Source organism: Oncorhynchus masou, chromosome 22 (genome assembly GCF_036934945.1).
Source record: "Oncorhynchus masou masou isolate Uvic2021 chromosome 22, UVic_Omas_1.1, whole genome shotgun sequence".
Classification (NCBI taxonomy): Eukaryota; Metazoa; Chordata; class Actinopteri; order Salmoniformes; family Salmonidae; genus Oncorhynchus; species Oncorhynchus masou.
Genome location: NC_088233.1, coordinates 51412827 through 51430009, shown reverse-complemented (window position 1 = coordinate 51430009; position 17183 = coordinate 51412827). Strand labels below are relative to the sequence as shown.

At 42.1% G+C, this 17183-nt stretch overlaps 1 protein-coding gene across 2 annotated transcripts; it reads left to right on the top strand.

Moving 5' to 3' along the window:
• The first annotated feature begins 709 nt into the window (after positions 1-709).
• Positions 710-15578, top strand: psma4 (proteasome 20S subunit alpha 4). 2 transcript variants are annotated; one of them, XM_064930539.1, is made up of 9 exons: positions 710-813; positions 1389-1413; positions 1543-1585; positions 4504-4666; positions 4746-4823; positions 6354-6442; positions 6745-6875; positions 10154-10277; positions 14557-15578. In XM_064930539.1, exons 2-9 carry the CDS (start codon positions 1411-1413, stop codon positions 14694-14696), a joined length of 771 nt encoding a protein of 256 aa, XP_064786611.1. In that variant the 5' UTR covers positions 710-813; positions 1389-1410; the 3' UTR covers positions 14697-15578. The 2 variants fall into 2 exon arrangements, with proteins under 2 accessions (XP_064786611.1, XP_064786612.1); XM_064930540.1 differs by lacking the exon at positions 710-813 and adding an exon at positions 1121-1163.
• The last annotated feature ends 1605 nt before the right edge of the window (positions 15579-17183 follow it).

Genomic DNA, 17183 nt, shown 5'->3' with positions numbered 1-17183 from the left:
ATAAGTCTCCAGCTTCAGTGATTTAAAAAAAATATATACATTATTTTTATTTTTTGCAATTCGTTCCAATCATTGGCAGCAGAGAACTGGAAGGAAAGGCGGTCAAAGGAGGAGTTGGCTTTGGGGATGACCAGTGAAATATACCTGCTAGAGCACGTGATATGGGTGGGTGCTGCTATGGTGACCAGTGAGCTGAGATAAGGTGGGACTTTACCTAGCAAAGACATATAGATGACCTGGAGCCACTGGGTTTGGCGACGAATATGAAGCGAGGGCCAGCCAACGAAAGCATACAGGTCCCAGTGGTGGGTGGTATATGGGACTTTGGTGACAAAACGGATGGCACTGTGATAGACTAGATCCAGTTTGCTGTCTATTGTGTTGGAGGTCAAGGATCGGTAGGATAGTCAGTTTTACGAGGGTATGTTTGGCAGCATGAGTGAAGGATGCTTTAATTTTGGATTGGAGATGCTTAATGTGAGTCTGGTAGGAGAGTTTACAGTCTAACCAGACACCTAGGTATTTGTAGTTGTCCACATATTCTAAGTCAGAACCATCCAGAGTAGGGATGCTAGACGGGCGGGCGGATCTGTCTGAAGTCATAGTGACCGGTCTTTAAGATTGTTGAGATAATGGGCGAAAGGCTTCATACTCCAGTACAGTAGGTGGCGGTGTAAGCACCTTAAATTGGATGTGGTCCTCCAACCTAATCCCGAAGAAGAAGTCGAAGGGGGAAAAAAAGTACAACAAGGAAATATCTTTGACAGAGTCTTTTTTTCACGCTGGCTACGTTAGGTTACAACTCAAGAGAAGGTGTATGACAATTTGCGTTGTATATTTCAGCTTTTAGTTATCCCTTTAAAAAAATGAGAACACTCGTATTGCTTTGCACAGTAGTGATATTGTAATTCATGTCATTTAGCTAGCTAGCCATTTCCTTTAACATCTGTAATGGTGGATGGAGTGGGGAGCTCGTGAGCTAAAAGTTGCTGCTTCATGGTAGCTCGAGAGCTAGCACTTAGCTAGCAAGCATACTAATTGATAGATCTTGCGCTATTACTAAAGTTGTAACTATGGCATAAACAGAAGTTAACGTTAACTTGCAATGAATCAATGGTGTGTACATATGTTGTCCTTATAGCAAATTATTTCAAAATCCTCAGGTACTACTGCACTTTCAGTTTCACTCTGCTGGCCTCCGTACGAGCGCAAATCAAACTAGCTAACGTTAGCCATAGCTATGACAAGCAAGCGCAGAAAAACTAGAGTACCGGCATGGATAAATATCAATCTGGCAGAATGAGTTGACTAAGCCTTTAGCAACTTTCTTATCACATAGTGGAGTTGATGAATTTGTTATCTAAACATTATTTGTTTAACCTCCACAGCATTTTAAAGGAAACTACTAAGATGGTGAGTATCAAAGCAACCTGAGATCTAAGTTTTTGTAATGGAAGCCAAAGAAACTGATGGAAGCGCAACAGCAATTTATGACAGTTTGTAGTCTGCCCTATGTAGTGTGATATTGTTGAACTTTTACAGTCTCGTCGATATGATTCAAGAACAACCATCTTCTCGCCTGAAGGTAAGATTGAGCCTCTCAATTTATAGGCAGTAAAGTTATTGACAACTGATGGACATTCATGTTGGAATACTTTGAATGCATCCTTCACTTGCTCCTTGAAATAAGATGGATCAAATACAATTGGATAGGTGAAAGCTTATATCCTACTGCAAAGTTTTACAAATCTAATCATGTCAGTTATTTCTTCATCTTGGGCCAGCCATTAGGCAGGACTAGGCTGCCGCCAGTTGGCAGATTGACAAGGGCGGTATTTTCTGAGCTGAACTGATCCAGACGAACCTCCAACAACACAACATCTCACAATTCTACCCAAAAACAAAGACAATTTGTCAGCCTGTGTCATATGGGCTTTTTAGGTGAGCGTTGATGCCACCCTGTGATAGGCAGTGCCCACTTTGTCAAAGGCAGGGACGCAAATGATTTATATTGTCCATTCAAAGCTCTCCTTTCAAGGCTGCTGTTGGAGTGAGTCCCCTCCAGCAACATTCTGTCAACAAAAATTATCGAACATAAATCATGTAGCAAATATAGCATATGGTAGAGACTGTGGTCTTCTCTGTAGCCTACAGGCTGGAGATAAATGTATGACAATGTAATGAGACAAACTTTTACATCATGCAGGTTTCTCTGATCAAATAGCCTAACCTAAATGGCGCCCAATCAAAAAAAAAAAGAAAATGTGCTGACCTGTTGAACAACATATCCTAAAAACAGGACAGGCCAAAGTAAAATGTAGAATATGGAATGGACCATCAGGCTACTACATGAGTTTCATGGACAGCAGTTGTCATGATCAGTGATTTCAAGTTTTTAACTCAATCTTTTATGGGCTGATCATAGCGACAAAGAAAATACTTCTGCATTTCCTGCTGTGTTATTGCAAATCGGTTTATGAGAACTCCTGATAAAGTTGGGTATCTGATATTCAGAGCTTAAATAGCCACGTCGATTAGTGACAGGAAAGAGGACTAATAAAGCCAATGCAACGGCCTGTTTTAGAAACAGTGGGCCTACCACATAGATAGCCGTTCCTAAAATGAAATTTCAGGCGACACTGTAGGCTATACCTCAGTAAGCGCGGACCGCCGCTGACGCCTTTTGGACCTATTTTCTTGGTCCGGACATATTTTTTTTTGGTGCAGTTCGGATCGGCCTTGATTTCCATATCCACGGACTTTGCATTTTGGTCTGGACCAAATCCGAACCAATCATAGACGTCTAATGTTTGGTTCAGATTTTGTCCGGTCTGTACAGGTCTTGATTTGGCCCAAACATAGATGTCTTTAAATTATGTATTTTCACCATATCATAACTTCAATAGCTGGTAAATAGTTATTTTCAACGTCATTTTGCTTACTGTTCTAGTATTGTGGGGGAAGGCTGTCTAAAAGGAAGGGTGCATTTATAAACTCAGTAAAAACAAACATCCTCACTGTCAACTACACTTATTTTCAGCAAACTTAACATGTGTAAATATTTGTATGAACATAACAAGATTTAACAACTGAGACATAAACTGAACAAGTTCCACAGACAGACTAACAGAAATGGAATAATGTGTCCCTGAAAAAAGGGTGAGGTCAAAATAAAAAGGAAGTCCGTATCTTGTGTGGCCACCAGCTGCATTAAGTACTGCAGTGCATCTCCTCCTAATGGACTTCACCAGATTTGCCCGTTCTTGCTGTGAGATGTTACCTCATTCTTCCACCAAGGCACCTGCAAGTTCCAAGACAAATGGCCCTAGCACTCACCCTCCGATCCAACAGGTCCCAGACGTGCTCAATGGGATTGAGATCCGGGCTCTTTGCTGGCCATGGCAGAACACTGACATTCTCTGCAGGAAATACCGCACAGAACAAGCGGTATGGCTGGTGGTATTGTCATGCAGGAGGGTCATGTCAGGATGAGTCTGTAGGAAGGATACCACATGAGGGTGGAGGATGTCTTCCCTGTAACGCACAGCGTTGAGATTGCCTGCAATGACAACAAGCTCAGTCTGATGATGCTGTGACACACTGCCCCAGACCATGATGGACCCTCCACCTCCAAATCAACCCCGCTCCAGAGTACAGGCCTCAGTGTAGGGTTTGTGCCCATAGGTCGACGTTGTTGCCGGTGACTTTACAACCGGCCTACAAGCCCTCAGTCCATTCTCTCTCAGCCTATTGCGGACAGTCTGAGCACTGATGGAGGGATTGTGCGTTCCTGGTATAACTCGGGCTGGTGTAACGATCAGCTGTCCGTCCTGTCTCCCTGTAGCGCTGTCTTAGTCGTCTCACATTGCAATTTATCTTTCTTTTGGTGTTTTTCAGAGTCAGTAGAAAGGACTCTTTAGTGTCCTAAGTTTTCATAACTGTGACCTTAAATTTCCTACAGTCTGTAAGCTGTTAGTGTCTTAACGACTGTTCCACAGGTGCATGTTAATTTATTGTTTATGGTTCATTGAACAATCATGGGAAACGGTGTTTAAACCCTTTACAATGAAGATCTGTGAAGTTATTTTGGATTTTTATGAATTATCTTTGAAAGACAGGGTCCTGAAAAGGGGACGTTTCTTTTGTTTCGTTGTGCTGAGACACACAGGCAATTCCATGGTAACGGAATCATTTCACAGTTTAACAAACCATAGAGTTCTATGCACTTTTAACATTTTCCACTGACAATTTTACAAAAACACAATTACAGGAACTGTGGAGATGCAACATTTGGAAACAAAGGAAAAACCTCCTTCAGTTTTATTTTGACCAAATACTGCATCTGCACAGTTATTCCAGGAAAGTCTTTTAATTTGTATTATTTCTTACTGTGTAAATTGTTCAAAGTAGTCATTGTGCATGGAGTTATATGGTTTGTTAAAATGTGACATTCCGTTACCATGGAATTGCCCACACTTATTATTTGCCATCTGTTATTGGCAGGCCGCCTATACCAGGTAGAGTATGCCATGGAGGCCATTGGTCACGCTGGCACTTGTCTGGGGATTTTGGCCAATGACGGTGTGCTGCTGGCGGCTGAGAGGAGGAACATCCACAAGCTATTGGACGAGGTGTTTTTCTCAGAAAAGATCTACAAGCTGAATGAGTAAGTTGCTGTCAGGCAGAAGTGCCCTTCCATTGCCTCTACTGGCTTGTGTGACATTTCCTCTTGTCTTGTGTTGCAGGGATATGGCGTGTAGCGTGGCTGGAATCACATCCGATGCCAACGTACTGACCAATGAGCTGAGACTAATAGCACAGAGGTGAGCAGGGGACCACCTAAGAGATGAATAGAGCACTGATATATATATGATTGATGCCCTCCATAGCTGATGAAGCATAATAATAAATTAGTAAAACATTTCGGAGAACCGAAAAGACAATTGTTTTCCTTACCAATGACACTTCCATTTTACAGGAATGCACTATATATACAAAAGTATGTGTACATCCATTCGAATGAGTGGATTCAGCCATTTCAGCCACACCTGTTGCTGACATGTGTATAAAATTGCGGCCACCGCCATGCAATCTCCTTCCGAAACATTGGCAGTACAATGGACTTACTGAAGAGCTTGGTGACTTTCATCATGGCACCGTCCTAGGATGCCACCTTTCCAACAAGTCAGTTCATCAAATTTCTGCCCTGCTAGAGCTTCCCCGGTCAACTGTAAGTGCTGTTCTTGTGAAGTGGAAACTTCTCGGAGCAACAACGGCTCAGCCGCGAAGTGGTACGCCACACAAGCTCACAGAATGGCACCGCCGAGTGCTGAAGTGCGAAAAAAATTGTCTGTCCTCGTTTGCAACACTCACTACAGAGTTCCAAACGGACTCTGGAAGCAACGTCAGCACAATAACTGTTCTTCAGGAGCTTCATGAAATGGGTTTCTGTGGCCGAGCAGCCACACCATTGGACTCTGGAGCAGTGGAAACGCGTTCCCTTATGTGATAAATCACGCTTCACCATCTGGCATTCCAACTTACAAATCTGGGTTTGGCAGATGCCAGGAGAACGATACCTGCCCGACTGCATAATGCCAAATGTAAAAAAAATATTAGACCTTATCTATGGATTTCACATGATTGGGGTGCAGCCATCTGTGGCCCTGGGAGTGCATGGGCCCACCCACTTGGGAGCCAGGCCCTGCCAATCAGAATGAGTTTTTCAGAAATACTCAGTTTCACCAACTGTCTGGGTGGCTGGTCACAGATAATCCACAGGTGGAGGTCCTGGGCTGGTGAGGTTACATGTTGTGAGGCCGGTTGGACGTAGTACCAAATTCTCTAAAATGACTGAGGCGGCTTATGGTAGGAAAATGTACATTAAATTATCTGGCAACAGCTCTGGTGGACATTCCTGCAATCAGCATGTCAATTGCATACTCCCTCAATTTGAGACATGTGTGGCATTATGTTGTATGACACAACTGCAGATTTTAGTAGCCTTTTGTTGTCGCCATCACAAGGGGCACCTGTGGAATGATCATGTTTAATCAGCTACTTGATATGCCACACCGATCAGGTGGATGGATTACCTTGACAAAGGCTAAAATGCTCACAAATACATAAAACGTCATGTAGAATGTGTGTCTTGCTAATCGCAAGTTTTCTGTAGAAATCTGACACGCTCCGGCAATCCAAACCAGAGTAGCGCGTTTCATATGTGAACATGCCCTAAAGGTAGCCTAAATTTCGGTCTTTGTGCCTTTTTGTTGCTCCTAAATAGATTATTGAAGCTAGTGATCAAGCAACATTGTGGAAACGTATGGAATTCCTCTTCTCCCTTCCCACAGATACCTACTGCAGTACCAGGAGCCTATCCCCTGTGAGCAGCTGGTTACAGCTCTGTGTGACATCAAACAGGCTTACACACAGTTTGGAGGTAAGTTGCGGTCTACACCAGATGAGGCTTTATTCAGTAGCACTCTCCAATGAAACGAGAGTCCACCTGCAGGTCACCGTAAGCAACTAGAGCGCTGTGTCAATTGGAAGGCCATTATGTTTAGCTCGCTGCTCCTCAATACTGTAAGTGTGAAGTTAAGTGGCTGGTCCGGCCACCTTCCGTGGAAAAAGCAGTGTCTTCTGAATTCATGATTGCCTTTCGATCTCTGAGGTTGTTCAAAAAGCAAAGTTGACATTATAGATACCATTCTTTACATTTCTGTTTGTGCGGTTTGACCACAGGGAAAAGGCCCTTTGGCGTGTCTCTGCTGTACATGGGTTGGGACAAACACTATGGTTTCCAGCTCTACCAGAGTGACCCCAGCGGCAACTACGGAGGCTGGAAGGCCACCTGTATCGGCAACAATAGTGCCGTAAGTCCCTCTTAACATTGGATGTGTTTACGTGCTGCCTTCTTCATCTGTTGTGGCAAATTGCAATCACCAGAGATGGACCACGGGTCGACTATGGACAAATTACTCATTTTTGTTTTTTTTGTCAACCCTAAATCCCCTTTATATAAAGCAGCCTGTTTCTGTGGTAGATTCTCAGATGACCTGTAGTATATTTGGGTTGGTTATGGAGAACCAGTACATGAACAGTACCATAATACTGGTTCCTACATTACTACCACACCCGATTTCACTTAGTCCACCAAAAGACCACTCATCAAAGACCACTCACTCATGGCTGCACCTGATTCCGCCTCTTTGTCCGTATGCTGTGACGTCTCTCCTGCAATAAATTTAATGATGACACTATGCAAAGCTTGGGCACCAGAGGGCGGCAGCTGTGCTTCTGAAGGTCTCTGCATGTTGGAAAGGTGCTCATCATTGAACAGATTAAAAGAGTAAACTCAAATGTTTCACCACACAGGATTGTTGTATATGATGGCTCAGTCTTTGACTAACCTGAATATCAAGGACATGTTTGCTTAGCCAGATTGTGTGCATTTTTGCCGAATGGAATGGCATCAAGCACATAGAACCATGTGTTTGATACAATTCCACTCATTTTGCTCCAGCCATTATGACGAGCCCGTCCTCCCCAGTTAAGGGGCTACTAACCTCCTGTGCTATACAGTGCCTTCAGAAAGTATTCATACCCCTTGACTTTCTAAATCAAATTAAACGTTTATTTGTCACGTGTGCTGAATACAACAACACCTTACAGTGAAATGTTTACTTACAGGCTCTAACCAATAGAGCAGAAAAGGTATTAGGTGAACAATGGGTAGGTAAAGAAATACAACCACAGTAAAAAGACAGGCTATATACAGTAGCGAGGCTATAGAAGTAGCGAGGCTACATACAGACACCGGTTAGTCAGGCTGATTGAGGTAGTATGTACATGTAGATATGGTTAAAGTGACTATACATATATGATGAAAAGAGAGTAGCAGTAGCGTTAAAGAGGGGTTGGTGGGTGGGACACAATTCAGATAACCCGGTTAGCCAATGTGCGGGAGCACTAGTTGATCGGCCCAATTTTGTTACAGCCTTATTCTAAAATGGATTTTCCTCAGCAATCTACACACACTACCCCAAAGTGAAAAAGTGAAAACCGGTGTTTAGAATGTTTTTTTGCAAATGTATTAAAATAAAAAAACATTTACCTTATTTAATTACCTATTTAGACCCTTTACTATGTTACTTGAAATTTAGATCAGGTGCATCCTGTTTCCATTGATCATCCTTGATGTTTCTACAACTTGATTGGAGTCCACCTGTGGTAAATTCAATTGATTGAACATGATTTGGAAAAGCACACACCTGTCTATATAAGGTCCCACAGTCGACCAATGCATTTCAGAACAAAAACCAAGCCATGAGGACATTGTCCGTAGAGCGCTGAGACAGGATTGTATCGAGGCACAGATCTTGGGAAGTGTACCAACAAATGTCTTCAGCATTAAAGGTCCCCAAGAACACAGTGGCCTCCATCATTCTTCAATGGAAGAAGTTTAGAACCACCAAGACTACCAAGAGCTGACTGCCCGGCCAAACTGAGCAATTGGGGGTAAGGAAGGTGACCAAGAACCTGATAGTCACCGACAGGTTCTTGAGTTCCTCTGTGGAGATGGGAGAACCTTCCAGAAGGGCAACCATCACTGCAGCACTCCACCAATCAGGCCTTTATGGTAGAGGGGCCAGACAGAAGCCACTCCTCAATAAAAGTCACATGACAGCCTGCTTGGAGTTTGTGGGCTGTCATGTGGCACCTAAAGACTATGAGAAACAAGAAATTAATAAATTATGCCCGTACGAGAGCTTTCGGCAGAGAATGTGAGATCAATCTTGGTATTTTAACTATTCTTAACAAAAAAATATAAAAGCAACATGTAAAGTGTTGGTCCCATGTTTCATGAGTTGAAATAAAAGATCCCGGGGAACTTATTTCTTTTAAGATTTTGTTTACATCCCTGTTAGTGAGCATTTCTCCTTTGACAAGATAATCCATCCACCTGACAGGTGTGGCATATCAAGAAGCTGATTAAACAGCATGATCTTGTGCTGGGGACAATAAAAGGCCGCTCTAAAATCTGTAGTTTTGTCACACAACACCACAAACGTCTCAAGTGTGAGGGAGCATGCAATTAGCATGCTGACTGCAGGAATGTCCACCAGCGAATTTAATTTTTATTTCTATTCCTTAAGCTGCCTCATTGTCGGTTTCAAGAATTTGGCAGTACGTCCAACCGGCCTCACAACCATGTATGGCAAGCGATTTGCTGACGTCAGCGTTGTGAACAGAGTGCCCCATGGTGGCGGTGGGGTTAAGTTATGGGCAGGCATAAGCTATGGGCATTTTATTGATGGCAATTTGAATGCACAGAGAGATCCTGAGGCCAATTGTCATGTCATTCATCCTCTGCCATCACCTAATGTTTCATCATGATAATGCATGACCCTGTGTTTCAAGGATCTGTACACAGTTTCTGGAAGCTGAAAATGTCCCAGTTCATCCATGGCCTGCGTACTCACAAGACATGTCACCCATTGAGCATGTTTGGGATGCTCTGGATCGGCGTGCACAACAGCGCGTTCCAGTTCCCGACAATATCCACCAACTTCGCACAGCCATTGAAGAGGAGTTTGACAACATTCCACTGGCCACAATCAAAAGCCTGATCAACTCAATGCGAAGTAGATGTGGAGGAATGGGCCAAAATACCAGCAACAGTGTGTGAAGACTTACAGAAAACGTTTGACCTCTGTCATTGCCAACAAAGGGTAAATAACAAAGTATTGAGAAACTTTTGTTATTGACCAAATACGTATTTTCCACCATAATTTGCAAATAAATTCATTAAAAATCCTACAATGTGATTTTCTGGATTTTTTTTCTAAGTTTGTCTGTCATAGTTGAAGTGTACCTATGAAGAAAATTACAGGCCTCTCATCTTTTTAAGTGGAAGAACTTGCACAATTGGTGGCTGACTAAATACTTTTGTGCCCCACTGTAATTCTTTTATAATATTGTATTTTTCTCACAGGTGTGTGGGATCGCCTGGACAATAATTTATGGCCATTTAGGGGACCCTTTGGCTCACCAGCACCCCCAGTGTCTTCTTAATTTAACTTTAAAGTGTGCTTTTTTTTCTCAGTGTTGTGTTAAAGATATTAAGTGTCTTGTTTGTGTCCTCTCCAAGGCGGCCGTGTCCATGCTGAAGCAGGACTTCAAAGAAGGAGAGATGTCTCTGTCCTCTGCCCTGGCTCTGGCCGTCAAAGTGCTCAACAAGACTATGGACGTCAGCAAGCTGTCTGCTGAGAAAGGTGTGTGTTAGTGAAAGATTGCCTGTGTGTATGAGAGAGCTCTTGAGACTCAATCAGAATGGAATATTACTCAAATTGAGTGTTAATGGACCTTTTTAACTTAAGCCATGTTGACATTGGCTGTTTGAAGTGACTCAGATATTTCAGGTCACATTTCAAACCACCTTTGTAGGTTGTTTAAAGTCAGATGCAAATCTGATTCCTGCCCTAAGGCTGGGTAGGATACCCTATTTTACTATATACTGGTGTTGATGGACGGACCAGGCTAGGTTTTTACTTAACCTTCTGTAACGGCATTTGAATGTCGGTTTGTTAAACGTGTGTAACATCCATTTTTATAGTTGACTTTGTTACTTGGGTCATCTCTCTCTATGCCACTTTCTACACAGACCTAGCCCCGGCCCCTGTCACTCAAGGAGCGCAATTTGTTGTTCCTCGAACATGAGAGAGAGACACTTGCGTTCAGTCTGCATGGTCAATGCAGCACATGCAACAATGCTTCTTACTATAAATCCACTAGTGTTCTATACTGAACAAAAATATTAACACAGCATGCAACAATTTCAAAGATTTTACTGCGTTAGTTCATAGTAGGAAATCACGCAATTGAAATGAATTCATTAGGTCCTAATTTATGGATTTAACATGACTGGGGCCCACCCACTGAGGAGGCAGGTCCAGCCAATCAGAAATATTCATTCTCTACCAAACTAAATTCTCTTCAGCATCCCACCTCCTCAGACGATCCCGCAGGTAAAGAAGCTGAATGTGGAGATCCTGGGCTGGCGTGGTTACACGTGGTCTGCGGTTGTGAGGCCAGTTGGACGTACTGCCAAATTCTTTAAAATTACGTTGGAGGCGGCTTATTGTAGAGAAATGAACATTAAATTCTTTATTGACATTACTGCAGTCAGCATGCCAATTGCACGCTCCATCAAGACTTGAGACATCTGTGGCCTTGTGTTGTGACAACTGCACATTTGAGTGGCCTTTTGTCCCCAGCACAAAGTGCACTTGTGTAATTATCATGCTGTTTAATCAGCTTCTTGATATGCTACAACTGTCAGCTGGATGGATTATCTTGGCAAAGGAGAAATGCTCACTAACAAGGATGTAACAAATGTGTGCACAATTTGAGAGAGAAAAGCTTTTTGTGCGTATGGAACATTTCTGGGATCTTTTATTTCAGCTCATGAAACATGGAACCAACACTACATGTTGCTTTATATTTTTGTTCAGTATATAATTACACTATTAGTTTGTTTCATATATCTGCAAACAGCTAGTTTGTTTTTTCTTAGCAGGTTGGGCCTAAATCTTGTTAGTCACTAATGCTAGTTAGCTGGCTAGCTAGCTAATAAATGTACTGAGTCAGAGTAAAAGTATATATACAGCAATACAGCCTGATAATACCAGTAATGGTGTAGACTTAAATGTGCATGTTTGTGCAACAGGATCTTCTAAATCAGTGGTTCCCAAACTTTTTATAGTCTTTTCAAACATTCAACCTCCAGCTGCGTGCCCCTTCTAGCACCAGGGTCAGCGCACTCTCAAATTGTGTTTTTTGACATCATTGTAAGCCTGCCACACACTATACAATAATTTGTTTTTTAAACATAAGAATGAGATTTTTTGTAACAACCCAGCTCGTGGGAAGTGACAAAGAGCTCTTATAGGAGGACCAGGGCACAAATGATAATAATTATGCTCTTTATTTAGCCATCTTACATATAAAACATTATTTGTTAATTGAATATTGTGAATAACTCACCACAGGTTAATGAGAAGGGTGTGCTTGAAAGGATGCACTTAACTCTGCAATGTTGGGTTGTATTGGAGAGAGTCTCAGTCTTAAATCATTTTCAACACACAGTCTGTGCCTGTATTTAGTTTTCATGCTTGTGAGGGCTCAGAATCCACTCTCACATATGTTCGTGGTTGCAAAGGACATCAATGTCTTAACAGTGCGATTTGCCAAGGCAGGATACTCTGAGCGCAGCCCTATCCAGAAATCTGGCAGTGGCTAAATTCAATTTTCACAGAACCGCTTGTTGCAATTGTGATGAGGCTTATATCAGTAAGTGGACTGGAGGCAGGTCATGAAAGGGATAACAAATCCAGTTTGTGTCATCTGTTTCGGGAAAGTACCTGTGTAATTGCGCACCCAGCTCACTCGTGCTTCACTGTATCACATTTGACATTGTCCGTATCTTGAGTACATTTGCACAAACATCATACAATGATGGAAAGACCTGTGTTGTCCTTGTTAATGCAGACAAAAAATATCTCCAACTTCTTAGCCTCAATTTTGTCCCGCCCATTGAATATAGAGGCCCTGTAATTCAGATCATTCAGGCGAGGGGAAAAAACATCACCCAGATAGGCCAGTTGTGTTAGAAACTCGTCATCGTGCAAGCGGTCAGACAAGTGAAAATTATGGTCAGTAAGAACTTTAAGCTCGTCACTCAAGAAAACATTTTTTTTTTTTGTCAATACTTTGCCCTTTGATAATCAGCGCACTTCTGTATGTTGTAAAAGCATTAGATGGTCGCTGCCCATATCACATAATGCAGAAATTACATGAGAGTTCAGGGGCCTTGCTTTAACAAAGTTAAAGTCCAAAACGTCTTTCAAGCTGTCAGGCATTCCCTTGGCAGCAAGAGCCTCTCTGTGGATGCTGCCGTGTACCCAAGTGGCGACGTGGGCAACTGCTTGCACGCGCTTACCAATCCACTAGGTCTCCCTTGTCATGGCTTTTGCTCCATCAGTACAGATACCAACACATCTTGACCACAAGTCCATTTGATGCCCCCCCCCCCCCCATGTCTGACATCCAGCTGCAACACACACAATTCACTTGCTTGTATGCGAAGCAGTAAATGTTTCAAAATAGTGTTGTTTGATGAAGGCATTGTCTATAGTTTTTTTTTGGCCTTTTTCCCCCAGCATTGTCCCAGCCATATCTGCGGCAGCTGAAAGAATTAAGTCGGTAGCTCACCATATAAGACTCTTCTAGGCTCTTCTTATTAATGGTATCTGTTGCATTTATTCATGTCTTACTACTCTAAAGTAGTCTTTATTCTCGCTCAATAAACTCCTGTGGCTTATTTTTCAAATTGTCATATTTCATTTTCAAAATGTCTGCGCAAGAGTGAAGGTTTCCCACAAGAAAGTAACGGTTAATGTGATTGGATGTTAATTATTTGACTAGGCTACCTGTATTTGACTTAGTGTGGTTATTTCGCTGAACACTAGATGGTTTTAATTGTATTTTTGGCAGTGAAACAAGGTTCCTCGGGCGAGGGCAAAAAACCTCACCCAAATGTATAGCCCCATTTTGGAAAATATAAATGTACTGTTTGAAAATGTGAAGGAAAAAAATATTAATCACATTTTTATTTGGCGTAACCCGACGGCATTGCGCATACCCCTGAGGAATATGCAAGGCATGAATGGTAGCTACCCAAAGTAGCTAAGAGTAAGGATTCCATGTAGCCAAAGATTATAGTCACCTATGAAACACTTTATCAACACTTTGGTTCCTACCGTGTCGCAACTTTTATTATTCGACAACATAAATACCGTCATATTGTCAATTTTTTTTTCAATGCTGTGATATATTTTGGCCATATTGCCCAGCCCTATCCTGGACATGTGACTTGTCTGAACAGTCAAATCTGATTTATTTGCCCTCAGGTGGTTTTTATATCGTTTATTGCTAGCTACTCTGTTTGACAAGAACATTGTAGCTAACTAGCTTGTTAATTGTTTACAAACAAATTGGTGATTGTGCTAGAATGCCAAAAAGGTCTAGTTATGAAAGTTATCATTTTGAGGCTTTAATAGTGTTCTTATCCTATGATTTTAGAACATTCAAAGGAAATGGAAAATGTCCATGGCAGGCATTGTCACCTTACACACTTACACACTGCACACATACACTGTTGTTACTATGACAACTAGCATAGACTTGTCAGCAAATGACTGCTGTCTGAAAACACACACACCCATTTTGGTCACTTGTAACTTGCTGTTTGGACAGTCCAGGAGTCCAAAATTGATTTGAAATACTGATTTGAGCCTTAAGGCCGGGTGTGTGAACAAAGGCTTTATTTGCATATACTGTATATGCATGTCTGTTGTATTGCGTTCCTCATTTCCCCCCTTCCAATCTCCTTAACTGCTAAATATTCCCCCCAAAAGTTATGTTATTGGTTTACATGCTGGGTGGTAGCTTCCTTTTTGTAACCCTATGTGTCTCCGCTTTGGTGTTATCTAGTGGAGATCGCCACTCTGACCAGAGAGAACGGAAAGACTTGCATCAAGGTGCTGAAACAGAAGGAAGTGGATGAGCTGATCAAGAGACATGAGGCGGAGGAGGCCAAAGCGGAGAAAGAGCAGAAGGAGAAAGACAAATGAGTGGCCCACATTGTTACTTTTCTGTAAAAAAAATTAAAATAGTTCAGGTTTTCTAAATTGTTCTTTGACTATCTGTTGTATTTCTTTAAATAAAGTCTAAATACTATACATGTCTGGCATCTGCTGAATGATGTTTATTCAGAAAGCTAGGGCTGACTGCATGTTTTCTGTGTAACAACTCTGTACAAAACTCAAAGCCTCTGCACAGTCTAATATTTGTCACACTACCTGTGTGTAGTGTCATATATTAATCATATGAGCCATCTTTTGAGGACACAGTATGTTTGAGAGGGAATATGTGACTTATGCTGTAAGGTATATGCTGAGCCATCAGTGCCGAGGAAATGTTCATATCATGTAATGTGGAGAATATTGAAGTTCCCTAAATGTGCTTATGCAACATCCATATTCCATGCGCTTTTCTGGTGGAATTGGCGGATATCAGATGCGATGTAAAAGATGAGTCGGTGATTTTTAGAAGGGATTAGTCATTGATTCTACCTTGCTTTAATTCTGCTGACCTGATCTTCGAACCTTGATCGCTGTACATGCAGAAAAGGGACTTCTGCAAAAGGTCGTGACTGACATCCATGCGGTAAGAGCGTCAATCTGAAGGCTTGTTGTGTAAAGTGAAGATTAAGGTCAGAGGAGACTGACTGTCCTTTTTTGCACCGCCAGGGATTAGTGATGGGAGCCAGAATGGCAGCTGGGTTTCTACTGTGTCAAAGTCATGTTGCATAAAACATTTTGTGTGGAAAAAAATCATTGCAAATGTGTTGTACTGTATATCAGCCTTACGAGTGTGTACAGGGCACAAAATACACCTTGTAATCCAGCAACAAAATAGGCCCACATTCAGACTAAATAAATAGCATGTCTAAATGTCTGAGACCATAGTGATTGTGTGACTACATAGCTGAATAGTATTTTTAAAATCCGTTTCGAACCATGCTGTGGCTATGAAACCGAACTGATGCCTTGGGGGCAGCCTGGGCTAAACAAGTTACTTTCCACTTAGCAGTAAACAGGCCTAACTCTGTCATCTGCACACAACGCCTGTAATGAGGTCAGAGGTCAAGCTCTGTCCTTTGCGTTGCCTTGACACTGGACTGGAAAATGCTTAGGTGAAGTGGACCATAAGGCACCTTTACTTGCCTGACACCCCGGAAATAGACGGAAAGATCAACCAATTTGGGACAAAGTGGGCTTGGCAGAACATCAGGAGTGTCAGGACAGTTTCCCGGAAACAGTCTGAAGATTATTGGTTGAATCGGCAAGAGCTGAGAGCCCAGCAGGAGAAGAGCGTTTTATAGCCTTTGGCCTACTCATTCTGATAAACAACTCTGCATTTGACTCACCTCTTCCATTAATCCCAACATCTTTGTATCTCACGTGCACTAGGTTACTGTTGGTGTATACCTTTTGAGGTTTTGTAAAGCCTTGTCTAAATAAGGTTGAGGTGGTAGTTCACAATCACACACACGTGTCGGCCGACAGCAGACCCAAAATGTATTTGTGCTACATCTGAGATAAAGGGAAGGCCCACACATGGTGTATTGCTGTTCCCCATTGTATCATATCATACTGCAGCAATAAAGCAAAGGTTTGACTTCACAGAAGTCTTTGTCAGGGCCAGACCACTGAAGTCTAAATGGTGCAGGAAATTGAATAAAGCCCTGGGGATGACATTGACTTCTATGAAGTCAACACGTATAACATCAGTGCAGGAAATTGAATAAAGCCCTGGGGATGACATTGACTTCTATGAAGTCAACACGTATAACATCAGTGCAGGAAATTGAATAAAGCCCTGGGGATGACATTGACTTCTATGAAGTCAACACGTATAACATCAGTGCAGGAAATTGAATAAAGCCCTGGGGATGACATTGACTTCTATGAAGTCAACACGTATAACATCAGTGCAGGAAATTGAATAAAGCCCTGGGGATGACATTGACTTCTATGAAGTCAACACGTATAACATCAGTGCAGGAAATTGAATAAAGCCCTGGGGATGACATTGACTTCTATGAAGTCAACACGTATAACATCAGTGCAGGAAATTGAATAAAGCCCTGGGGATGACATTGACTTCTATGAAGTCAACACGTATAACATCAGTGCAGGAAATTGAATAAAGCCCTGGGGATGACATTGACTTCTATGAAGTCAACACGTATAACATCAGTGCAGGAAATTGAATAAAGCCCTGGGGATGACATTGACTTCTATGAAGTCAACACGTATAACATCAGTGCAGGAAATTGAATAAAGCCCTGGGGATGACATTGACTTCTATGAAGTCAACACGTATAACATCAGTGCAGGAAATTGAATAAAGCCCTGGGGATGACATTGACTTCTATGAAGTCAACACGTATAACATCAGTGCAGGAAATTGAATAAAGCCCTGGGGATGACATTGACTTCTATGAAGTCAACACGTATAACATCAGTGCAGGAAATTGAATAAAGCCCTGGGGA

What these genes read in the sequence shown, in the direction of transcription:
- psma4 (XM_064930539.1), top strand. An exon ending in AACCATCTTCTCGCCTGAAG is followed by an intron (nt 1,586 to 4,503) that starts GTAAGATTGAGC and finishes TGTTATTGGCAG; the next exon opens with GCCGCCTATACCAGGTAGAG. An exon ending in GTATCGGCAACAATAGTGCC is followed by an intron (nt 6,876 to 10,153) that starts GTAAGTCCCTCT and finishes GTCCTCTCCAAG; the next exon opens with GCGGCCGTGTCCATGCTGAA.